Here is a 27,774-nt window from a genome sequence, read left to right on the forward strand (position 1 = left end):
ATTACTCATTAGTATCTCTACCAACCTTCTCTCAAATATAATTATGTCAAAAATAGTGCTTGGTCTGTTTATATATATACAAGAAAACATTACGTTATATTCTTAGAACTTTGTTTTGTGGTTTAGACGAATCTTAATAGCCCGTATCGCCACCTAACGAACATTTAAATTACAACATTAATAGTATTCACATGGAGAAAAACTAAATTCTCCGTGACGGAAATCAGAGGGGAAACCGGAAAATCGTGACCCCAATTGTAAACTATATGCACGTAAGATAAACATTTCGCAAAGCTGGGGGTTGCATATTGCGTAATAAAAACACTTTTTTTTTTTTTTAGTATCATACATATAAGCAAATGTTTCATTATTGTATGATGATATATATATATATGTATATACGCAAACATCGTTTTCGGTACAATAAATCAATTATTGGGACCCTAGATGTAAGAGTTCTGTGAAGATTTAAACTTCACATAAAGCTACACGGGAGCTATCTGCGCTACCCATCACTAATGTAGCAGTGTAAGACTAGACGGAAGCCATCACCACCCACCATTAATTCTTTTTCTAATTAAATACAAAGCTACACAATAGGCTCTCTGTACTCTTCTCACCAGAGGTATCGAAACCCAATTTCTAGCGTTGTAAGTCTGAAAACATAGCGCTGGGTTAATGAGTTGGGTAATTGCTGGGGGCGAGTTCTGTGAAAGAATTTTAGCACTTTTTTTTTTTCTGTGTGCTTGTCTGTATGGTTACTTATTTATTGGGATGAAAAGCCATTGAGATAGTGAAATTTTGATTCACCCTATTATCATGTACGTAACAATTTAGGCAGCTTTATGAGCACAATAAACTTAAGTGCTGGTCAACCAGTATTGCGAAATAATCATTGTTAATATTCAGATATTTTAAAGATGGTTTTAAAAGGACAAGGGTTATGACGACCATCCCCACTATTAAATACTATCTTATTTATTGATTCTATTTACCTCTGCTATCGCTGAAAAAATCTTACCAAATTATAAAGGGGTTTGTCAATAACGCTAAGCCTCATCAACGGGACATATCATTGTCTTGTAACTTTTTATGAACATTTTGTGTTATGCGTGTTATGAAAGACTTGGACAACTTGTAAATACTAAACTAGCTGAAGTTAACTGTCAAGGTAACAAATATCGTATGAAGGACAATGCTAGATTATAAAGAAGTAAAAATGTGCCCTATTTTTTAATCCCTTCTCAATCCAAAATCCTAAAATTAAACTGTCCATGTATTTGCCAGGAATTTCCAACTATCCTACCAAAAAATTACGGTAATTGAGCTAGTCAGCTCTGGGTAATAAATGCAAACAGACACACATAAAGGCCGGTCCGGCATGGACAGGTGAATTAAGGCGTTCGATTCGAAATCTAGGGGAGCGATTTCGAATCCCAGTCGCACCAAACATGCTCGACCTTTCAGCCGTGGCGACGTTATAATGTTACGGTCAGTCTTACTATTCGTTGGTGAAAGAGTTGTCCAAGAGTTGGCGATGAGCGGTGATGACTAGCTGCCTTCCCTCTTGTCTTACACTGCTAAATTAGGGACGGCTAGCACAGGTAACCGTCGAGTATCTTTGTGCGAAATTCAAAAACAAACAAACACACATACGCACGCAAGAAATCAATTTTATAGCAAAAAATATGTCTAGTTTTTTCATTGAGAAGATCCATGGCATTTCAGCAGTAATCTTAAAAGTTTATAATGTTTATTTTTAGTACTATTATTGTTATTAACTTTTCATCTATGAATATTATTTTACATTGTTGGCGTATTATGTGGATTTAAGCCTAACCTAAATTTCCATAGGAAATAATCCAAATGAATTGTCATTGGTATTATCGATTTAAATAGAATATGAGTGAGGATGCTAAGTAAATAGTTTGTTATAGAATTTAATTTATATGTGTATAGATATATGTCATTTTGCACTTTGGCATTTACGCTTCAGAGTTGGCTATATTGATCTTTGGTTTAACATCTTACCTTAGGTGACTGTATATATATATGTATATATATAGCTAGCTTTTCGCCAGAAGTTATTAATAATTCATTTAGATATTAATAGGTACTCGATAAAAAAAAGAAAGGATGAAACACCTGTTTCTGAATCAAATAGATAATATGATTGTATTTCAATTCATTAAATACTAATAAATGGCATTTGACGTAAACTTGTGAAAATTCAAGCCAGGGATAATCATGGTTAGATCAAGAAACAATAAAAATTAATTGATGGCTGCATAATTTTAAAAAAATACAGAAAAAACAGATTTTTCTTTAGTAACTGAAAACATCACCTTCATCAAACACACATTTCTATCCTGCTTGGTTTGAGTTGGTAATTATTATTAAAACTAAAAGAAAACTTGCTTTATTTCATAAGAAGACTTCGACTTGTTTTTTGAAATACATAGGACTAAACAACAAAAACAGTAGATATTACTTAATGTAATATCTAAACCTCCTAATGTAATATTTAAACCTCCACCCCCACCACGTCTTTTCAGTTTTAATTATTGAACTCTGCACGGCTAGCTTTACCATTGTTGCTTAGTAAAAAATTTTAATCAATGCTTTTAATGTAATTTAAAGAAAGTGCTAGTAGTGGCCAGTTTTATAGTGATAGATAAGAGGGAAGACGGCTAGTCAACATAGTCCACAACCACCTGTTGAACTACTGTTACCAAAGAATAGTAAGATGACCTTCTCTTTATAATACCCTTTGCGGCTGAAAAGGTGAGCATGTTCAGCATTGCTTTTGTTTTCCTGATCTGTAGGCTGCAAATTGAATGCCATAAATAACAGGCTAAAGAACAATGAATAATTAATTTACCCTGGTGACTAAGCGGTGCGACTGAAGATTTATAACGCTAAAATTCAGGTTTATACCCTCAACAGGAGCAGCACAGATAGCCTATTGTATAACTCTATAAATATTTGAACGAATAACTTTGTTATTAAAGCTGAATGTGCATTATTGTCATTAAGAATAATCATTCGATATCCATTGTAAATAACTAAATTAAGTTAATGAAGAGATGAAATATTTAGAATCTTGGTCTGGATTTCTATAATTTGAGCATCTAAAATTCAGCGATTCAAAAAAAGGCTTTGGGACTGCAACCACTACACAAGTCATGAAACCATAAGCAATTTATTGCATAAATATTTTAGAAAAAATATATTTATAAAGCCAATTAGGTTTTAATTATATAGTTCACAAAATACTAAAAAATGTCTCACTTTTCAACATATTCCTCTTCGATACAAAACAAAGAGCAACAACAAACAAGAAATGTAAAAGAGAAGTCTCTGTCTTTTCTCCTTTATCTGTTTGATCACAGTTGTAGTTATTTATCCCGAAATTTGGCTATTAGTAAAAGGCATTTACTGGATCTAAATTACAGTTGGTATAAAAAACTAAAAATAGGTTGAAAAATAGCTTATTAAATGCGTTTTAATTAATTATATAATACAATAACAACAACCTACTGTAAAAATTTAATGTTATTGTAATTTTGAATTAGTTATTCAATCTATTAAGTTTCTTAGTAAATCTTGAATGTGTTTTAATTACGTTTCCAATATAAAAGCATAGTAATAATTTCACATATACATTACAAAACCAGCAGAGAGGCCGAGTTATTTTGACGTTTTGTTTTTTCTTTTAATTCTGCTACTTTTTTATTATTATTAATTGAATATAATAGTCCTCTGTTAGTAGTTATGTGAAGTGTATCGTTGTTGGTGAGGTGTTATTCAAAGGTAATTCCTGATCTGAGAGGTTTAGGTTTTAATTAATGCTAGTGGTTTCTTTCTTTACTACAATAAATTAATATTGTTTAGCTACATCACAGTGACAAGTAAGGCTGTGAACTAAAAATATGTAATTAGCATCGTGATGACAAAAAACCCACATGAAATTTCTCAAGACGATTGGTATGGATATTAAGTTTTAATACCCATACAAGTCATCTTGAAAATACACAATGGTCGTCTAACGTTTAGCCTTGAGGCCATGATGGAAACCAACTGCATAGAACAAAGCAGGAATATTTTTAAGTTTGAAATTACAAGCAAGTTTATCACTTGTTCCAAGTTAAACTTATTAACATTACTAGTAGCGGTAGTGTTAGTATAACTACCATGTGCTGAGGTGTATGTATATCTTAAAACCTTAATCCGGGTTGTGACGTTTGTGGCAAAAATTGCCGAAGGAAATGTGTAACTTTTCTTTCAATTTCATACCAAAGTAACATAACAGACAAAACTTCTGCTTTTATATTTTTATTTTCTTTTAGCGGAACACCTTAAGTTGTGAAATGGGATTTTTTTATTAAATTGAAAATACGGAGTTTTGCTCTTCACTGTGAAGCATCAGATATTTCGATGGAGACTAAGTTTTATCAGAAGTTTATATAATTGTAATATTAACAGGATTTACAGATCATTGTTTTAAGCAGTATCTAGAATAAGTTTTCTTATAATTTTTTTTCATAAGATAAAATAATAGAGATGCAATTAAAATTGTTTACAAATAGGTTTTCTAAGTATTACACTTATTAGGTGAAAGAAAAGGTTTTTATTTTAACCCACGAACATTCGAGTGGGACACTTGTTCATTTTCTTAAGGTGTTTGTGCTTTTGTTGTAAGGATGTAATTTAGCAGCTGAACTTGTACTCAGTTCATATATGCATGTATATTATTATTTAACAAAGTGCATATAGTGTGCTACTGCAAACATGTCCAATTTGATGATTGGCTGACAGTGTATGACCCACCTTTACAGCATATAATTTTTATGCACACTTCTATGTTATTACATAGTATGCAGGTTGTTTGGAAAGTAGATGGAATATACAGTAACTTGTAATTTCAGTTTAGGTAGAATTTTGATATATTTAAAAATGTCTAAATTTTAAATGTATAATATAGTGAAAGCTTTTAACACAGCTACCTACCATAAACGTTTTTATTTAGGTTAAAAGTTTTAAAAAGTTTATTCTTAAAAACTATAACTATCCATGACAAGATTTTCTTTGTATACAAATTTGTAATTACACTTTTTATTAAAATTAACTATTTCTTGTTGCTGTTTTTGTTTATTTGGAACTTTGCTGTTATGCATATGAGTGTCACTTGTTGAATATTCATGAATTGTTCTGTGTATGTTGTCTTTATGTACTAATAAAATCTTGTGTTTCTATTTTGAACTAGTCGAGGCTATTGTAGATGATCTTGTTGCCATTGTTACAAAACAATATGGTCACATTGTTTAGTGATTATAAAGAAGTATTGGGTTTAGTTGGAGATTGCATTTTGTAATCATGCCTAAGGCACCAAAATGCCTAAAGTTGGCATTGAGTTGAAAAGAATTTCAGTGAAAGACATGGTGAATTTTGTTTATTGGAGAAATTGTAATTTATGTAAAGACATGAAGAGACCATTGGCCCTTTAAGGCTGTCTCTCCACACCAATTCTTGAGAAAAAGTAGGAACTTAATCCAATCCTTATTTTCAAGTATTTCAACTATCCAAGTAATCAAAATATTGTCATTATTACTTTTCAAAGTCTATTTCAATTATTCTTTTCAATTCATCCAAGTTTATTTAGCTTCAGGATGACATAGCCAGGCAAGAGTCAGAGTTGTCTTGTAATTTGAGGGTCATGAGCTTCATTCCTACTACCACCAAGCATAATGTTGCAATCATGCTCACCCTTTTAACCATGACAGTATTGTATTTGTTTTTATATTTTGAATTACGTCAGACATAGTAAGTCCATCCTTCACCATCCTTAATTTTTAAATATTAACTTGAGGGAAGGCAACTGGCTGATAGCACTCATCACCAACTGTCAGTCTGCTTTAATTTTATGGGTCTAATATATAGTTGTGTAACTATACTCTTTAGCACTAATTAAGCTCTAAAATTACTGTTTTTTGTTGTTGTAGTTTATAGTTACTGTGGTTCTTTTCAATTATACCACTGCAAATACTAAGATTGTACCATATCATCAGTGTACGGATAGAATGCCTATTAATATATTTTTAGAAATGTCTTATAGACATTTAATACACCAATAGAAATGCATATTTATATATTTTTAAAAGTTTTTCAGTTTGAGGAGGTATAATGGAAAAGTTGTATTATTATAACTGTATTTTGTTGAATAAACTATAAGTTTAAATTTTTTCTACATTTTTCTGTTGTGTTTGTTATACCACATCTATTTGCAAAGCAAGTTTCTTAATAAACTGTTCCACGGAATGTAGTTTTGATCAGAACTCACAAAAAGTCGTCATCTCAATGATAAATCCAATTTATATTCAGATGTAGTTGTAATTTTATTCCATAGCTAATTTGCTAATTGATGTAAATAAACTTTAGTGAATATTTTATTGTATGTAGCTTCTTGGTTCATTTATATGAATTTTGTGTTTTTTGTTTTCCTTAGACATAACATCAGAGACGTTTTATATTTACAATAGTAATACTTATTTCATTTTATTGGTGAGAAGTATACAACTATCCTATTCTGAGTAATGGTAATCATGTTATGTTCGCAAATACACAGTAATTTATGTTATAAAGGTTTGGAGACAGAATAATTATATTGTAATGTGTTTATTGAGCAGTAAGTTTAAATATGTTTTTTAAAATTGTAGCTGATGTGTTATTCCATTAGAAGCGTCAGAACTGGGGATGCTGTAGCATGTTTGATTATAAATTATGTTAATTTTCTGGGAGGCACACGTATACTCCCTTGATTGCATTGCTTTTGACAGCTTGTAGTACTTTCATTCTCTGCTTGTAAAATCTGTATGTTAAGCCAAGCACTTTGCTTTGAAACTCCTTCCTATGTTACCATTATATGTACATTAAACATATGAGAGCAAAGATTGGTTTCTGAGTAACAAGCTAACAAAACACAGGCTATTTTTAGTCTTTTAGAGATTTTCGTACGTGTACAGTGGATTACAGTGATCAAGGAAGATTTTCGTACATGTACAGTGGATTACAGTGATCAAGGAAGATTTTCGTACATGTACAGTGGATTACAGTGATCCTTTTTCCACATGTACAGTGGATTACAGTGATCAAGGAAGATTTTCGTACGTGTACAGTGGATTACAGTGATCAAGGAGCTGGGAGTGACTTTATCATTCAGTAACCTTCATGTGCTGCCAAATGTTCCTTGTCTCCACTCTGTTTTTTGACAGCATACATTGCCAAATGTTCCTTGTCTCCACTCTGGTTTTTGACAGCATACATTGCCAAATGTTCCTTGTCTCCACTCTGGTTTTTGACAGCATACATTGCCAAATGTTCCTTGTCTCCACTCTGGTTTTGACAGCACACATGAGATCTTGGAGTTGATTTCTTATTTCCCTGAGTTAGAGTAATGGTATTCCCAAATTATAGAATGTACATGAATGTTGGGCCCTATGGAAAGGATGATTAGCAGAGTGTTAGAAAATGGATGGTTCCATTTCTCTAATTTTAAAGATTGGTTAAGATGTTACAGTTAGTAAGGTGGTTTGTTGAGAATTATTTTAAAATATATGAATGTTCCTTTTAAAAAAATATATAATATGTGGAACTGTTCATTGATTAGTTACTTGTCTCAAGTAAAATGTTATTTATTTTAGAATCCTGAACTGTTATTTTGTGTTCAAGTTTCACTGAAGTTAAAGACAATAGTGTCCAGAACTTAAGTTGGATAGGATGATATTTATTTCAAGAAGGAATAACTCAGTTTTAAGGAAGCATTTGATGGAATTTCACATATAGTTATAACAAATTTCAGATGTACTTCATAGTATTAACTCACTGCAACTGAGACTTGTCCATGGTGAGGTTTCAAAGTCATTTTAGTATAATGTAGTCAATTTTCCATATAAGCAAACCATCAGAAATAATGAAACAGATTGTAAAGTTCTGATGGGAGAAAAACTGTACTGAAAGTACTTCATCATATTTAAGTGGGGAAAGAGGAAATTCAGATTGTCTCTCTTTATATCATGACTCCTCATTAGAGGTCAGCTACCATATGGCTTGAAAATACACTTAAATCCAAGGAACAGTAGGCCACAGCCAAAACTGACAGAACTGCACACCTTGGGTTGTTGTTGTGATGGGCAGAATAAGCATATGGAGTGAACCAGTTGTGAATTTAATAAATACTGTCAACAGACACACACACACACACACACACATGGGCAGATACATTTCCAAGGTCATTGAAAAAAATGATTGCTTGGTTACAGCTAACTAACAAAACTTAATGTTTAGGGACAACCCGGGTCCTAATGGTCCTTCTTGGCTGTCACATTCTCTAAAGTAAACTATTATAATTTTTATTTAAATCTTAGAGCCAGCTATTGTATGTCAAGTAGTTATCACACTTTCTGGTAAACTAAATTTACAAGAGAAATACCATGAGCATCTTTTAACATTCTACATTTGTGTGATTTAGGCATTGAACCTTCTCATTGGTGACATAGATCTGGAGATAAGTCCTGCAGTTAAGATATTCTGAAGTATGTTAAAAAGTTGCTTTTTCTAAATGTGAGTTTGCTGTTTGTAGCAGAAATTCCAGAGTTGTATTCATTGTTAAAACGACAGACACGACCTGTTATTTTATAAAACATTAGTTTTATTTAAGCCAATTTTATGCTGTTATGGCTTGATCAGGGCAAACAAGACACTTGTTAATTGATTTAGACCTAGACAAAATATTTGTTATTTTGAGTCAGTTTAATAATGTAGACTTTGTATAAGAATATATAAATATATTAGTTATAAAATTATATTGTTGTTCATTGTGAAATTGCAACTACACCCCATAAGCATAATTGTACTATATAAAGTACACAAAGTATTTTATTATGCTAATTAAATACAAACATTAATAATTAAAAATGCTCTGGTGATTTGCTGTTTAACTGTAACTTATTCTCTGAAATTAATAGGGCTTTTTTGCATTTTCTATCCAAAAAAACTGTGGAAGTAGGGTAGGTATGTTTAATGTTATGGAACAATCACTATCAGTTACACTGTGTTTGTCATGTCCAACTGCAGGACTGACTTTATTATTTAATTTGTTATGGAACAGCTACCACCAGTTATACCGTGTTTGTCATGTCCAACTGCAGTACTGACTTTACTATTTAATTTGTTATGGAACAGCTACCACCAGTTATACCGTGTTTGTCATGTTCAACTGCAGTATTGACTTTACTATTTAATTTGTTATGGAACAGCTACCACCAGTTATACTGTGTTTGTCATGTTGAAGGTGTTATGTAATTCTAACCCTAATAATTCTACCTGTGTCACCATGTATACAGAACTACAGAATTTGCATGTCAACTGGTTCAACATCCAGGAGAAAATGAAGACAAATGTCTCTTAAGAAACTGTCAGACAAAGGATGTTAGGGCTTCAGTATGATTTGCTTTATAAAGCTGTATAAGAGAAAATTTATCCTCTAAGTTTTAGAATTATATTCTTAATAAGCCATACTTATTCTGAAAAGATCAATTTATGGTCTGAATTCTGAGTGAAAGTTGAAAAATGGTTTGGTTTTTAGAACATTTTGCTGGATGGATGAACACCTGTCACTGTTGTTAGTTTTAGTTTCATTTTAATTTTTACTTTGAATAAAGTTTTTATTTACTTTGTGCTCCTAACATTTCTACCAAAGTCACTGTGTTTTACACTGAAACTTTTACCTAATATTCAATAAAGGAAGAAGAATACATGTAAGTTAAAAAAATCATTTTGTAAGAAATTCAGAAAGGTTTTCTTACTTCATTTTGTGAAAAATTACCCAATTATATGAGGGTGTTATTTATTTAGGTGAAATAAGTAGTAGATTCACTCTATTTACAGAAATCATCCTTTATTTTTTAACCTGAATTAGTTTGTATATTCCAGAGCTCACCATGATATCAAGACGGATTATCTCGTGTTTGAAGACCAGCATGTCAGTTTCTCTTACCTCAGCAAGTTTCAGAACCGCTTCTCAGCAAACACTACGATGTACCTGGATGGTGAGACATGAACATAAAAATCTTTTCTCTCTTAACTATGAGCGATGCTTATCCAATGATAATTCCAAGGAATCCAATAAAGAAACAAATGATCAACAAAAGGTTTCGGGGTTTAAAGTAAATGAGGTAGAGTTCAGTCACACCCGAGCTCGAGAAGTTTCAAATTCAGTGGCTGAGTCATTAACTAGCGGACATGAATCTGAAGCAAAAATACATGATACACAACATGGTGCTAAAAGCTTTCGCAAAGACCATGAAAACTGGGATGAAGTGGTAAAATTTGCAGAGAATGTTGGAGATAAAGAACACTTAGAAGCATATGAGCACTCTGGATCTGTCAGTTTAAATTCTGTGATGCAGTCTACTGTACCTCAACCATTTGCATCTTCGTCATCTAAGTCTCCAAGTCATATCAACATGCCTGGAGGAACGTGGAGTCGGGAACAGAAGTATTTATCAGGACAAAGACAGTCCACACACCACTCTGAGAAAACTTTTGACCATATTAGGAAGGAAAGTAGTGAGTGATTTTTTTCTTCTATAGTTGTATTGGAAAGGATTGGTTATATGCACTAGCTATCCTTAATGTAGCAGTGTAAGACTAGAGGGAAGGCAGCTAGTCATCATTACCCACTGCCAACTCTTGGACTACTCTTTTACCAACGAATAGTGGGATTGACCACCACATTATAACTCCCCCATGGCTGAAAGGGCGAGCATGTTTCAAGCACCTTAACTACCTGGCCATGCCGGGCAGTAGAAAGGAATACATCATGTAGTCTATTCTTAGTCACCATGAGTTAAATATTGAGAATTGTGTAATATTTTTTCTCAAGCAATGCTGAGTTGAAGCAAGACAACAACTCGAGGAGAATTAGAGTCTGGCAGTTCGTGAATTTATAAATCAGATAGATGCAACTAACCACTTATTATCATGAGATGGAAAAGAAACACCCACCTAATCCATTATCATCACAGTAGAGGTACAAAATATTTAAAGCACTAAAAAATCTATGCTTGTGGAGAGCAGAATGCAAATGGCCCATTATATACCTTAAAACTGAGTAAAATCAAATATAATGGAAATATTTCATATACTGGATAGTTCAAATAATAGAAGGAATAATAATTAGAAATTGGTGACTGATTAGTTTATATAACACGAATTGTTGTCATCAAGTTAATATCTGAACGCGGAAGGTGAAATTATGAAGTTTTATAAAGTATCTATTAACTTTTACCTAATAGTGCCTGAAAATAATGTGATTGTCGTAATGAGTATTAGCCCATTAAAATATTACAGGGAACTTATTGCACACACACAGCCCATTAAAATATTACAGGGAACTTATTGCACACACACAGCCCATTAAAATATTACAGGGAACTTATTGTACACACACAGCCCATTAAAATATTACAGGGAACTTATTGTACACACACAGCTCATTAAAATATTACAGGGAACTTATTGCACACACACAGCCCATTAAAATATTACAGGGAACTTATTGCACACACACAGCCCATTAAAATATTACAGGGAACTTATTGCACACACACAGCCCATTAAAATATTACAGGGAACTTATTGTACACAATTCGTTTCATCAGGGACTGGGTTTTTTACCTGCAAATTTTGGCTAACTGTGTACCCCAAGAAAAACATTTCTTTTGTTTGACCTTCCTTGTACCAACAGGGTTAACCATCTGTTTCACTGACATCACCCATTTGTTCCCACAGATGATGAAAACCATGAATATGAAAATAGTTTGATCAATCTTCTTGTAAAATACTGGTTCTAATCCTGTGTGGTAATTCATTTAATAAGTTTTTTGTGTTAATAAAATCAAATGAAAGAACATAGACATTAAATGTTACAAGAATTTAGCACAGTAGAGACCATTAGCTTTTGCAGATTTGTACTCGTTTTGTTTCTCGAAACAGCATCAAATATTTTTTTTTTGTCACTTAAGTAGCAAAAATTGGTTGGTTTTTGAAAGTGTAGTATTTTAAGTTCAAATTTATATAGTTTTCTTTTCAAAACAGTTCCAGCTGACTTATTATTTGTTATTGATTTTACGTGTAGAACATAAGCATTCACTGAGGGTTCATTTACTTTGTTGCAAATTCTAAATGAACAAATGGTAAGATAGAACAGACTTTTAATTGAGTTTTGTTGTCTCTCGGATGTTTTTCTTTATAATACACTGTAACAAGTTGTACTACTTTCTGAAGGTAAAGTCTTAGGGTGAGATAATTTTTACTATGTGAGATTTAAGAATACATGTGATTCTGGTTAAAGTATGCAATTCAGGTAGAGAGTGACAACAATTACACGTACACATTGTAGTTTATTAGATTTTCCTTCATGATAAATAAGGTCATATCTTTGTAAAAATGTCTCTCAGAATGGCTTGTATGGATATTAACACTTTTACTGATAAAGCAGAGAACAATGTTTTGACCTTCCTAGGTCATCTTCAGGTTAACCTGAAGCCCACTTGAAATAAAAATGTATCTCTTGTCACCATGAAGATCATATCTTTGTTTTACTTTATCAGTATCTGTTTTAGTTTCCTTTAACTTTGTTTCATAAAGTAAACCCTTTCTAACCTTTTAATATTTAATGTTTGTGTTGTATCACACAACAGCAAGTAGTCACACCTGCAATATCTCTTTTAAAACTAATCAAGACATCTGTTCTGGTAGTCTACCAAACTGTTACTCCACTTTATGTTATTTTTTGCTTTACCATTTCTAGTTTCCTCTGATTTCAAAAGATCTACCTTTAAAACTTGAGTTATTTTGGTTGCCCAGTATAATATTTTTACTTGCCATTGCCAACTGGGCTAACTGTTATTTCAAAACCATCTAGAGAAATAGATTAATTAATTCATTTTAAAGACATAAGTTTGAATAGAAAAAATTAAAAAACTAAAGCTATATTTCAGGAAACCCCTCACACCTGTGGCTTTCATGAAATTGACAAGGAACATTAATTACTCTCTTTATTCCACTGTTAACTGCAGAGATTCACCATGCCACCCTTTAACTGGATAATACATTCAAATTATTAAAAACTCAGTCAGTTGTTGAGATTCATCATGTGACCCTTTAACTAAATAATACATCCTAAATAATTAAAAACTCAGTCAATTATTGAGATTCACCATGCCATCCTTTAACTGGATAATACATTCAAATTACTAAAAACTCAGTCAGTTGTTGAGATTCATCATGTGACCCTTTAACTAAATAATACATCCTAAATAATTAAAAACTCAGTCAATTGTTGAGATTCACCATGCCATCCTTTAACTAGATAATACATTCTAAATAATTAAAAACTCAGTCAGTTGTTGAGATTCATCATGTGACCCTTTAACTAAATAATACATCCTAAATAATTAAAAACTCAGTCAATTGTTGAGATTCACCATGCCATCCTTTAACTAGATAATACATCCTAAATAATTAAAAACTCAGTCAATTGTTGAGATTCACCATGCCATCCTTTAACTAGATAATACATCCTAAATAATTATAAACTCAGTCAATTGTTGAGATTCACCATGCCATCCTTTAACTAGATAATACATCCTAAATAATTAAAAAGTCAGTTGTTGAGATTCACCATGCCATCCTTTAACTAGATAATACATCCTAAATAATTATAAACTCAGTCAATTGTTGAGATTCACCATGCCATCCTTTAACTAGATAATACATCCTAAATAATTATAAACTCAGTCAATTGTTGAGATTCACCATGCCATCCTTTAACGAGATAATACATCCTAAATAATCAAAAACTCAGTCAATTGTTGAGATTCACCATGCCATTCTTTAACTAGATAATACATCCTAAATAATTATAAACTCAGTCAATTGTTGAGATTCACCATGCCATCCTTTAACTCAGATAATACATCCTAAATAATCAAAAACTCAGTCAATTGTTGAGATTCACCATGCCATCCTTTAACTAGATAATACATTCTAAATAATTAAAAACTCAGTCAATTGTTGAGATTCACCATGCCATCCTTTAAGTATATAATACATCCTAAATAATTAAAAACTCAGTCAATTGTTGAGATTCACCATGCCATCCTTTAACTTGATAATACATCCTAAATAATTATAAACTCAGTCAATTGTTGAGATTCACCATGCCATTCGTTAACTAGATAATACATCCTAAATAATTAAAAACTCAGGCAATTGTTGAGATTCACCATGCCATCCTTTAACTAGATAATACATCCTAAATAATTATACGCTCAGTTAATTGTTGAGATTCACCATGCCACCCTTGAACTAGATAATACATCCTAAATAATTAAAAAGTCAGGCAATTGTTGAGATTCACCATGCCACCCTTGAACTAGATAATACATCCTAAATAATTAAAAAGTCAGTTGTTGAGATTCACCATGCCATCCTTTAACTAGATAATACATCCTAAATAATTATAAACTCAGTCAATTGTTGAGATTCACCATGCCATCCTTTAACTAGATAATACATCCTAAATAATTAAAAACTCAGTCAATTGTTGAGATTCACCATGCCATCCTTTAACTAGATAATACATCCCAAATAATTATAAACTCAGTCAACTGTTGAGATTCACCATGCCATCCTTTAACTAGATAATATATCTTAAATAATTAAAAACTCAGGCAATTGTTGAGATTCACCATGCCATCCTTTAACTAGATAATATACTCTCCAAAAAAAGAAACGCAAAAGGGATATTTTTGTTATTTTAAAGAGAAATATATGTAATAACGTTACAGGCTCAGAGTATGTGATGTTACACATGTTAAGGCACTGATTGTCAGACCAAAATGACAATAAAGTTGTGCACTTTGAAAGCGGAGGAAAACATTGGATTTTTTAAGCCAAAAGCGCATTCGTGTCCAATAAATTTGTTTGAGAGATCTGCATGTTCTGCAAGTGCAACATGTGCAAAATCCTATAAAAGTGACAGGTTCTCGGTTTCCATAGCTCAGTGTTAAGCCACCGACCGCAATACAGTTACGCCAAGACTGACTGAAGCACAGCGCAACAAGCGCCATTGGTTGCTTGGAAGCAGGCGAATCTCGATCAGATGTTGCCAGAGCTGTGAATGTCCACCCAAGCACCATCGCAAGGCTATGGAATCGTCACCAACAACATGGATCAACATGTGACCCTCCACGATCTGGCAGACTTCGTGTGACCAGGCCTGCACAAGATCGCTTAATTCGGTTACATTACCTTCGGGATAGGACCACCACTGCGACGTCTACTGCCTCAACCATACCAGGGCTGCGTAGGATTTCTGATCAGACGAACACAACTGTAGGCGAGATTCTTAGGCCCCATGTGCAGCCCATCATGGTGAGCGTCAGCGGCGTTTTCAACATGACAGCGCCTGTCCTCACACAGCCCGACTCACTACTGTCTTCTTGAGACACCACAACATCAACGTTCTTTTCTGGCCCTCCAGATCACCAGATTTAAACCCCATCGAACATCTTTGGGACTAGTTGGACCGACGTCTGTGATTTTGACAACCTCAACTGCAGACTGTACCCCAGCTTGCAACACCTTTGCAGGCTGAGTGGACAGCCATTCCATACGATGTGATTCGTCATCTCATTGCTTCCATGGGCAGGAGATGCCAAACAGTTATTGATGCTCACGGGGGGCATACTCGTTTTGAGGTTGAGTGGCGTTAAACTTCAACTAGTGGCGTGAACTTAGCCTTTGCAGACTTTGGATGTTCAGCAGTGAATGTACAAAGTTTCACACATGTCATACAGAACTACCCGGAATAAACTTGTTAACAATTTGTCTCATATTTTGCCTCTTGCATTTCTTTTTTTGAAGAGTATACATCCTAAATAATTAAAAACTCAGTCAATTGTTGAGATTCACCATACCATCCTTTAACTAGATAATACATCCTGAATAATTAAAAACTCAGGCAATTGCAGAGATTCACCATGCCATCCTAAATAATTATAAACTCAGTCAATTGTTTTGCCATCCTTTAACTAGATAATAGATCCTAAATAATTATACACTCAATCAATTGTTGAGATTCACCATGCCATCCTTTAACTAGATAATACATCCTGAATAATTATAAACTCAGTGAATTGTTGAGATTCACCATGCCACCCTTTAACTAGATAATACATCCTAAATAATTAAAAACTCAATCAGTTGTTGAGATTCAGCATGCCATCCTTTAACTAGATAATACATCCTAAATAATTAAAAACTCAGTCAATTGCAGAGATTCACCATGCCACCCTTTAACTGATTAATACACACTGAATAATTAAAACCTTAGTCTATTTTGTAGGAATTTTAAGAGCAACTGCAGTAATTTCAAAGAGGTAAATAAGCAGTTTTGATTTGCTATTTACTAAGGTACAAAAATCAAGCAACATTAGACTCCAGAACTTGTGAAGCATCTGAACAGAAAACATCTACCTATACATTTTCCAATCAAAAACTTCCATTTCTAGACACTTTGAATACCAAGGCATGTAGCTCATATTACAAAAGTGTACACTAATTCCACAAATACTGGTAGATATGTTGATTGTACATTGGAGATCAAACCATCCAGTAATGTAATGATGGTTGTAATAAAATATCATATTTCCCAAATGAAAGTTGTAATACCAGAGATTCTTAGGAAGAGGAATTAGAATAAATATCATTACATCCCTGAATATTTGATGAATAAAATAAGGAAGGTAAACACCAGAAATGAGCAGGAAGAAAATTACACACACAAAGACTTTAATGTTAGTCTGTGAAAATGTACTGAGAATATATGTAAAACTTATAAAATGCAACTACAGTTAATACACATTGGGCAACCTAAAGACCCAGTACAATGAGAAAAGTACCATTTACAACATTGCTAATGAATATGGACTTGAGTATATTAGAGAAACAAAAATGACCAACAAAAGTCATAGTTCAAGAGCATATTAAGTGTACAATACTCTGTATTACTGGTCTGTTAGCAGTAGCATGCCAGGTTATAAGATGGAATAGTACTAAAATCAAAATTCCATATTATTGGTCATAATATGATATGATTCACACCCACACACAGAAGAAAGGTATAAGGTATATTCTTCCCCCATCTAACTTTATCTTGGTAATGCACTCAATCAAAATAGCACGAGAGGTCAACACAACCCAGGCATCTTTTATAAAATCATTGAAATAACTTACTCAAGTTTCCAAGTGGGAGAGAGCCAAGATAAGTAGATAGCACATCAGTCTTCATTCCAATAATTTTAGCCACTAACCACAATAATAGTCCTTCATTGCTGACATTAGCAGATTTAGCAGCCAAGATGCGAGATATAAATAACAAGTACTTAAGTACCAAAAGAAATTTTATTTCCTATAATTGTAAATGCAGTACTTAAATTTATAATAAGTAATTAAATTAATCTTTCTAAAGTTTTTAATTTATAATATGTGTATAAAATATTATTATAACCTTTGTTTTCTTTTGTGCTATTTGTGTATGTACATATAGATGTTACATTTTTTAAATATTTATTTCTGTTTCTTGTTTTGTCTAAAGTGTTTACATGTGTTTGATGTGATATGGTCATGTCTTCATGATTATCATTAGATAATATTAACAGCTTTGGAAAATCATATTTGTATATCATCATAGATGGAAATAGAAGCATCACTTTCATACTTTTGTGTTACATCATTTCATTTCAGACCATACTGAATATTAAACCAACATTCTGATTGCTCAAGACAATATTTCACTTATAAGTACTGTATATATTGCATATGAAAGGTGTATTTTTGTCACTACAACATGCCACAGTCATTGAAATACTTCCTATGATACCTCCGTGTGTTACAATGTTATGTTTATTATATGATTAATGGAATATAACGTGCTGTGTTATATATATCGAACATTAGACAGTTCACACACAAGATGCCAACAACAGCCACAGTCAGAAGCAAACACAGTTTCTAAAGGCAAACAAGAAGTGAGTGAGGAGAAAACTGTAAGTCAGAAAGAGAGACTAAAGCAAGCAGTGAGGGACTATGGCAGTACTGTAGTTGTGTTCCATGTGGCCATTTCTCTCGTGTCATTAGGAGGGTTTTATACATTGGTAAAGAGGTGAGTTTGTCAGAGCTACACGTGTATATGAAATACAAATTTCACACAAGTGTTAAGTCACTGTAGAATCAGTTTTTTTTTAGAAATATATTTAAAGATTCTTCTGTGTACATGTGTTTCTTGTCCATCTCCTGAGTATATATGTAGCTGATAGCTTGCAAAACAAATCAAGGATAAAATGTAGCTGATCATTGTGTATTTATTAACTATATATATTGTAAAATCATAGTTATGACATAAGAAAAACATTGTATGAAATAATGTAAAACACCCCTTTTAGTTTACGGTTGTGTAAATTAGGTATATGAAAAATAAAAAACTGGGAACTTAGAAACCTAGAAATGGGGATCATAAAAAAGTAAACAAACCAAGCTTGTGATACCAAACCCATTATTTATTCAAACTACAAAAATCCCCATTTGGCTCCACTAAATGCAATTATAAGTAACAGCATGGTCCCAACAGAAGAGCTTGTAGTTTGAGCAAGTAATATATACAGCATCTTAAGTCTTGTTTACTTACATTTTTAATGATCCCCATTTGCAGTTCAAGTCCCCAATTTTTATTTATCATAGCTGAGTTTTCATACTCAGCTATGGGCCAAAGATTATTTATTATGGAAGATAATTTTATACTTTGTAATGGTAATAAACATAGCTAGGAGCTAGTTGATATAGGTCATGATGATTAACTGTAACTTTTGACTAGTTGATCATATTAATTTGAAAGGTAAAATGTTAAGCTAGAACTGGAGATTGTTATGGAGACTAGTTTGAGAATATTGTGAATCTTTATAGTTTGCATAACTAAGTTCTTTCTACATGATGCACAACAATGGACAAATATATGTATGGACTGAAACACAACCCCTATTAACTGTCTATAGAATTTTACCAGTAGAAAAGGAGCCTTTTCAAAGAAAACATAGTTTAAAATGTTATGTTAAATATTTTAAATAAAGTTCATGTGTGAACTTGTGGTGCATTTTCATACATGTACAGCATTAACAGTCAACAGGAAAGTCTTCAAAGTGTTGTTTGAACTTCTTCTTAAACTGAAGATGATCTAGAAAGATCAAAATATTGTTCTCTACTTATGAATAAAAGTGTTAATATCCATACCAGCCATTCTGAGATACATTTTTATTTTGAGTTTCTCGTCATCAAGTATTACCACTTTTGTTAGGAATCATTGTTAGACCTCAGAGAAAACATTTTGATTTTTTTCCACATGTAGAGAGTCTTTCAACAAGTGACAGCTGACAAGTCAGAATAGAATACTGCAGATGAACTCAGGGTGTCATTAGCAGAATGTGGAATTGCTTCCACACTTATGATATAGTTGTTTGAACATCTGGACAAAGCATCATCCATCGTAGCAAATGATAATTATTTATTGATTATATTTCACTGCAGTCTCAGAATGTGAACTTTGAGACTGAATTGAATGCTCTGTCATTGAATATGTTGTTAGAAATGAACTTCTAAAGGCAAATAAAACATATTTCACTTACACCAAAGCAACTCTCCTCCAACTGTGTCAAGAATGCATCCAATAAACGAACACATGGGGCAATATTATTTTTAAGGATGAGTTGTACTTCACCATTTCTATCATTTCGAGAGAATCAGATCCATGTGTTTCTCATGCATGCATGGGTATGCATATGGCACTTGAAGAGATATATTATAAGAGCAGGAATAACGCTGATGGATGTAACCACATCTAGAAATTGTTGAATAATACTTCCAATGCTACACACAACAAGGTCTTCATTTTATGATCCCTTATTTTCTCATATGTTTGTGCAGTTGGTTTTGACTTGTTCTTAATGTATAATAAAACCCACCCCCACTATGCAAAACTGATTGATACATTCAGTGAAGAAGGTATCAACTGAATGGGTCAGCTTCCATGCTCACCAAACTTAAATTCCATTGAGTATTTTTATTTATGGGCTCTTTAGAGAAGTATCAGTTTCCATCATGTGATTCCAGATACTAATGATGCATTGAAAAGAGCTCTTTCAAAGGAATGGTTGAGGATAACTCGGCATCTGATTAAAACTGTTTTGAAGCATGCAACATCAAGTTAACCACTCTCCATATTGAAATGAAGTGTAAAACCACATCTACTACATGTTTCTTTCTAACTCTATGCTAAATGACCAATTATTGGCACTTTGAATTGTGTAAATGATCCTTAGATATCTTGTTTGTATGGAAATTAACAAGGAGAGTGATTGATTCTGTAATATTACAAATATTGTTTAAAATATACTATTTTAAACATGATGCTTGTTAATGATGTATACAGACATGTCTTTTTGGTTTGATGTTTACAGAAGTAGATTAATTGGTGTCATTCTCTCGAGTTTTGGCCTTAATTTGTTATTCTACAGGATCATTGTTGTTGCACATAAACCTTTTGTACTTTCTTTTCTGAAAATCTTAAATGGACTGCAGTATATTGGTACATCCTATTCACTGAATGTAAGATCATGTAATCTTGAATTGTTGTTCATTCCAGTTCTGTGGTAGCATATTCTTTACAACTTGTGGACTTCTTTTGCAGAAGACCCTTGGATCTCCTGGGTGTTCTTTCAGAAATGTTTACTGTCCATCAGTTTTCAATATTTTCTCCACTTCCACCAGATTATTTATGTCTTCATTGCCCAGAAAAAGCTGTTTACAGAGGATAAATGAAGTTTAGCAGTTCCTCAACTCTCCTACAGTGTTTTACTCCTATCTTTTTGTAGCTTCCAAAAAGATGTGAGGTTAACAATCCATCATAGGTCTGTCACCATTGAACAGATGTCATGTCATCCTTTGATTCAAGATGGAAGGATTTCTTGGTGTGAGATCAGTATGGCAAAAATCATGTCATGATCTTTTTCTCCTCATTGCAATTCATTAAGCTGACCATTCTTTCTTTCCTCTACAGTAATAACGTTATTTTTGTTTCAAAAGCATTACTTTTCAGCTTAGCTATAGCCCTATATATTTTCATCTGGGTTCTGAGTTTATGAGTGGAGGGTGCATTCATTGTTACTGATTTTCTACTATTACAGGGATAATTGGTTACTCCAACCTCATCTTTGGAAATATCCTCTGCTGTGATTTCCCTTTTTATTCATTAATCTACTTCTTTGGGTTTGCTGTGGTCAAGTTCTAAAAATCAGCATTCACTCCAATTGTTATCTGATTCACTTGGTAGGGTCTTAACTCATTTGCTTGACAAACTAATTTTTTTCCTTTATGTCTCTGAGACATGAAAGGTGTGGTAACCACAGCTCTCATTTCACCTTCTCTTCTTGTAAAAGAGGTTCTCAGTTTTAAGGGCTCTAGTCTCTCTTGATTCTCTTATTTATACATACAAGATACACCCATTTGTATCCCTTTTATTTGACTCTAGCAAATCAGTGATCTATGTTCATAAATTCACTTCTCAGTGGTGGTACAATCATTCCCAGTACACACATAGTCTTGGCACCTCTCTCTGTCAACCCCACATTGACTTACATCTGTTCATGGATGTCTTTCTGTCCCAGTGTGTTATAGTTCTGGACATCTTTGTTTCCAGTGTTTGCTCCAAAGAAGAATGGTCTCTCTACATTGGTACCTTTGAGATGTTGACATTTCAGTGGATTATCTACAATCATCTGTTATGTCTCTGGATATCTTGTCATGATCTATTTAGCTAACTCCATTGTATTTTTTTCTCCATTAATCAACAGAGAATTACTTAATTCATGGACCAAAGACCCCTACATTTGTTTATTGACATTACAAGTCCTCCATTTACTCCTTTGACCATCTGTTTCTATGTGATATTTTCGAGACAGTTTTCTTGCTTTGGGAAACAACAGTCTGGTTTTGTTGCCTTGGACACATCCTGTATTATATTTTGTGTGTGCGAGATTGCTCTCTCCTCTCCAAGAATTGGTTTTCCCTTTGCAGCACTTATATAGAGAAGCAGGACACTGTTTTGAATGATTTTGGTCTCTTGTCAAGTGTTGTTCCCCTTGTACCCTGCTCCCATTAGGAAGCAGTTTATAGTTTTTCATTTTCTGTTGCTGCAACCTCAGAGAAGAGTCACATTTTAAATTTCTTTCCTTACATAGCCTCATCCACCAGTTTTTCAGTGATGTATTCTGTTTAATTCCTATATGAAGAGGTAAGTACTGTAGTCTGAATTATCATTTCCATATTTGGTATTTTTTCATGGGGAAAATAGCATGAAATTTGTCTGATTTAGTAGTTAAGTTAATTAAATGCAGTTATTTTTTTTTCTGTGGCATACTTAATAGTTGTTGACTGTAATAATAGTACAGTACTTGGATATGTGCATGTCTAACAAGTAGTTTGATATTGAAAGTAACTCCACGACATGTGATAGATGTAATCAGTGCCATTTATGGACTCAAATTTCATTATTAGTCACTTTTAAGTTTTGTTTACATTTAAACTCCTATCAATTTGTTTTCCAAAACAAAAATTTATTCATTTACTTTCATACCTCGTCCGTTTTTAAAAACATACAACGTTCTGATTGGAAAACTTCTTTTTTATACTTTCTAATCATTGAAAATTTAAAAACCTTTTAACTTTTTAAAATTAAAACAAATGTCAAAATGAGTCACTAGAACCCTTCTTCAAAGAAGATGCCGTAACACTTGGTAAAGAATAAAATATTGAGAAACACCAAGAACAAACTGGAAGAGATGCACAACTGTGTTATTTGTGTGAAAATGTGTTAACTATTAGTATGCACCTAAAGACATGTTACTGAGCAGAAACACCAGTTACAACATCTCTTGTGAATATGAACTTCAGTACATTAAAAAACAACACCAAACTGTAATATCCTGTCTTCTTAGAATTCTATATAATGAAATAATATTAATCACACACATAAGAAAGAAGCTTTCTGATGCTATGAAAGTGATATTATACTCATTTAACCTAGAACAGAATTCAGTAAAGCTTGGATGCTTCTCTTTTGAAATCATTCAAAAATTTATTCAAGTCCAAATGAATGAGACATGGATCATTTAGACAGCATGCTAGTCTTTTAACACAAACATCTGGGATTAAATTCTGGTTTCTGTCACTGCAATTTCTTAGGACATCATTGAAGATTGTATCAAATTAATACCTAACATGAATGATATAACTCGTTCGTAGTGTATAATTAGTTCTAAAAAATGTAATTGACACTAATATGTCAATGGACATATGGGTTACTGATTATCAGAATATAGATAAAACTTGTTAAATCATGTTTTCCATAAATGCATGTACTTCACACATTTTTATACATCTGTATCAAAATAAATTACAGCATGTTAAAATACTGAAGTAGAAGTGAGCTTTTCAATAAAGACTGTTGTTTCTAAATTGTGTTTGATGTACAATCAACATCTGTATCTTTAAGAAATACTTAATACCATCTGTTGTACAGTTCTGACTTTGCCTTAGAGATTAAGTAATGAAAACCTCCTAATAATAAAAGTAATTTTGTATGAATTTATTATGTCAAATTTACTGGCAAAAATGTCTTTCTTCCTCAAAATATATGTAGTAATATTTTCTGTGTTCTGAGATTAATAATAATATAATATTTTTCTACTTCTATCAATTGTATCTATATAAATTTAAATATACATATGATTTTTCATTTCCAGTGGAGTAGATGTTGGAGCTTTCCTGTTGAAAATTGGACTTTCAGAGGACCTCGTTCACAGCAAGCTAGCTGTTGGTGGTGGTACATTTGTGGTAGCCTATGCTGTCCACAAGGTGTTTGCTCCTGCTCGGATAGCAATCACTCTTTCTGCAACTCCATTTATTGTTAGGTACTTGAGGAAGATTGGGTTTTTAAAGGCACCCAAACCAAGAGCTACATAGTCTTTTGAACTTCATATTACTTGTATATAGGACTTTAAGTCTTTATTTTGGATACCAAATTTAAAGTTTCACTTTTCCAAGTATCTAAATGCTTCCCAAACTGATTAATAATATGTATCAACATTAAGATATCAAAAATATTGTACTCTATTTGTTGTCAGTATGCTAACTTAATGGCTAAGATAATTTCAGTAATTTCAAACAACATATGGACAAACAGAGCAAATCAATAAAATAAATTTCAAAAAGCACTATACTAATAAAACTAATTGAAAACAGATCAATAAAAGTCTGTAACAAGGTTTTGATTGTCCTAATTTCTTAGGATTCATGTTGGATTCCTTGCCCTGTTCTCTTTGAAATAAAATAAAAGTATTAGTAAATTAATGCATAAAATTATACATTAAAATGTAACAACATTCGAACAGTTGTGATGGACTGTTCAACATTTTGTGCTGCTTGTTTTGAACATTTCAGGTCTGAGAGATGAGTTAATTACTCCTACAAAATAAATACATATACACATGTTGAGAAGTTTTAGGCTTTGTACTGAATCTATCTAGAAAAATTCTAATATTGTGTATTGTAGGTAGATATCTCAGGATACTTGAATAAATATAGTTTTCAGAAATCCTTCTTAAAAAAGTTTTCCTTAAATTTTGTATCCAAAACAAATGTATATGTGAGACAGGAGAGGTTTCTGTGACCTGAAAATGAGTACAGTTGGAGTATCCTAAGAACCACCAAAACCAAATGTGATCAAAGATTTAAAAGTTATTTCTTTTTCAAAATAAGATACTTTTTTGTTACCATAAATAAATGTTTGGGAGCAAATGTCAGTTCTGAGGGGTTATGGTGTATTTAAAATCCTAAAAGATTTTTTATTGTAAAAATGTTCTCTGTTTTTGAAGTCACAGTTCCTTAAGGTGTACCATTATGTTATGTATGTATATTAAAATAGTTTGATTTTATTTGATACACCTAATATAGAAGTGTGTATATTATTTTTATTATTATATACTACTGTCTTACGTGTTTTAGCTTGTACTTTCAATAGAATATTAAAGTTTTGGATAAAAAGCATTGTGTTGTGTATTATTGATATTTGATTTTTCTTGATTCTTGTAAAAGTATCTCTGATTGGCTTGTCTAAAAACTACCATAAGCTAAGGTAAAACTGAAAACAAAACCATCTGTATTTGTAGGATGCAAGTTAATAACTCACATTAAGCATGCATCTCAGATCTTAACTCGAGAATATACGTGTAATTCTATTTGTTTAACATTACTCAAAAGATTTAAGCATTCAGATTTTAAACAAGACTAATTGTAGTGTATGTATTGTATAACACTTCATATTTATGTTATGAAACATACATTCAAAGGGATAATTGTGCTAGTAAGCTTTAGCCTAAGTAATTTAATCTCCAATTTTTTAAAATTCTGATAACACTGAGGGCATTTTTAAACCTTCCAGCCTTTATTGTTCTATATGTAACACAAATACTTTATAAAATATTTTCTCAACTGGCTTTCAAGAGGTTTTTTTTTTTTTTCTATTTAAAAATGGCCCTCACTTCAGTATCTCATGGACCAGTACAACAACAGTGTCTATATTCAGTACAACGGTAGAAGTTTTTCCAGACATTAACCCTTTCAGTGCTGAATAACAACTTATAATGTTTGGCATGGTGCTGAATATATATGTTTGATACTTTAACTAATTACGGTATCAGTATTAAAAGCATGGCATCTCGGCAAAATAACTCAACAAAAGTCCCTGAAATATTCAGTGATTGTACCCAATACTATATATGTTAAATTCAATACATAAGAACAACAGGAATAAAGGAAGGTCTCTGGCCGTGCTGAGCCTTCAAGTCGGCTGCAGTTGCCAACTATGCCAAAAGGGTTAAATGTTATTGACATGACCATGTTTGTTATGAAATTTGATTGTTAAATCCAATTCAATATTGTGGCAGTAATTTTAATTTAAAATATTTCAGGCTTCTTTGAAGCTCAAACTCAAAGTTAAGAGTATGTTGTTTTACTGGAGTCATTAAGGTAAAATTAATTGTAGAGTCAGTAAATATCCAAAAAACACAGGGCCTGGTAGTTGTAGTTCTTAACTCACATTTAGATCTGGGCAGTTAATGGAATTTGGGTTTATAAATCAGTTATATTTAATTAATTCATTATTTTTACATAAGACTTGAACTGTTGCTTTAATAACTGCAGAGTTTGTCAGGCATTGTTGCAACACATTTAATCAAAGTGTCCTTTGGGATTTTACTCCCAATGTCTTTATCATACTCCCATAATTTCTTTACAAGTAATTTTTGAGTTGTGAAGTATTTGATCTATCAAATTCCAGATCTGCTCATTTGGGTTGAGGTAAGTAAGGCTTCTTTAATTTTGCATTTGTATACTGGAGAAACAAGTAGAAAAATGGAAACCAGATTCAAAGAACATAAAAAAATCACCTTCACATGTTTTCGAACACTGCAAGTCAAATAAACACAACATAACCATAGAAAACACTCAAATGCAAAATTAAAGAAGCCTTACTTATACAACAACTTAAACCCAAAATAAACCAATATAAAGGAATGCCTTTATACCTATATTAAATAAAATTATATATTCAAACATCTAACACTGCCCTCTACATTCCGACACTCAGTTACACAACCCCTTCCAAACATGTGGTCAGCTTCCAGTCAATTACCTTTCTTTCTTTCTTTGCGAACCTGATGATGACCGAAGAAGGTCGAAATGTTGTTCACTCTTCTACGTAAAATATTTTCTCAACCCAAACAAGCCGTTTTTGCATATATACGAGGTGTATGTGTGTTTTTTACAGCAAAGCCACATCAGGCTGTTTGATGTGCCTATTAAGGGGAATCCAACTCCTTTTTTAGCATTATACATCCGAAGACATACCACTGTCCAACTAGAGATAAGTATATTTCACTTTATTCCATTGTACATAAAAACCTCTGCTTTCAACCAGATATTTCAAACTTAGACACATTCATCCATAACACTCTTTTGCAATCATCAGTCTCTTCACAATATTTGGAGATCAAAGGAAACATTCTTTTTTAACTGCTACATGACAAAATATGCTGTCGACATGAATGTTCTTGATACAATCTGGACACTTTTCTGTCATTTGGTATGTAGTCATTATCTCATGGTTGAATCGGAAAATTCATGGCTATCTGCACTAGCCATCCCTAATTTAGCAGCATAAGACTAGATGGAAGGCAGCTGGTCATTACTACCCCCCACCAACTCTCAGGCTACTCTTTTACTAACAAATGGTGGGATTGACTGTCACATTATGACCCCATGCTTGAAAGAGTGAGCATGTTTGGTATGAAGGGGATTTGAACCCGCAACCCTCAGATTGAGTCAAGCACCTTAACCACCTGGTCACACCATTTAAAAATACAGTTTATTCCATGTCTTTAACATTCTCAAATATTCATCATTAGTTTTATAAAATTACTACAGTGTATACCTAATCTGCATCAGGAAAACTTTGTACTTATTTTGTGTAATCTACCCAAAACA

At 32.6% G+C, this 27,774-nt stretch overlaps 1 protein-coding gene across 6 annotated transcripts; it reads left to right on the plus strand.

Moving 5' to 3' along the window:
* Positions 1 to 3,659: 3,659 nt before the first annotated feature.
* Positions 3,660 to 25,275, plus strand: LOC143233327 (uncharacterized). 6 transcript variants are annotated; one of them, XM_076469457.1, is made up of 4 exons: positions 3,660 to 3,813; positions 9,991 to 10,626; positions 18,085 to 18,289; positions 23,976 to 25,275. In XM_076469457.1, exons 2-4 carry the CDS (start codon positions 9,999 to 10,001, stop codon positions 24,193 to 24,195), a joined length of 1,053 nt encoding a protein of 350 aa, XP_076325572.1. In that variant the 5' UTR covers positions 3,660 to 3,813; positions 9,991 to 9,998; the 3' UTR covers positions 24,196 to 25,275. The 6 variants fall into 6 exon arrangements, with proteins under 6 accessions (XP_076325572.1, XP_076325575.1, XP_076325570.1 ...); XM_076469460.1 differs by having other exon boundaries at positions 3,805 to 4,300; XM_076469455.1 differs by lacking the exon at positions 3,660 to 3,813 and adding an exon at positions 3,853 to 3,987.
* Positions 25,276 to 27,774: the final 2,499 nt, after the last annotated feature.

This window comes from Tachypleus tridentatus, chromosome 12, assembly GCF_004210375.1.
Source record: "Tachypleus tridentatus isolate NWPU-2018 chromosome 12, ASM421037v1, whole genome shotgun sequence".
Classification (NCBI taxonomy): Eukaryota; Metazoa; Arthropoda; class Merostomata; order Xiphosura; family Limulidae; genus Tachypleus; species Tachypleus tridentatus.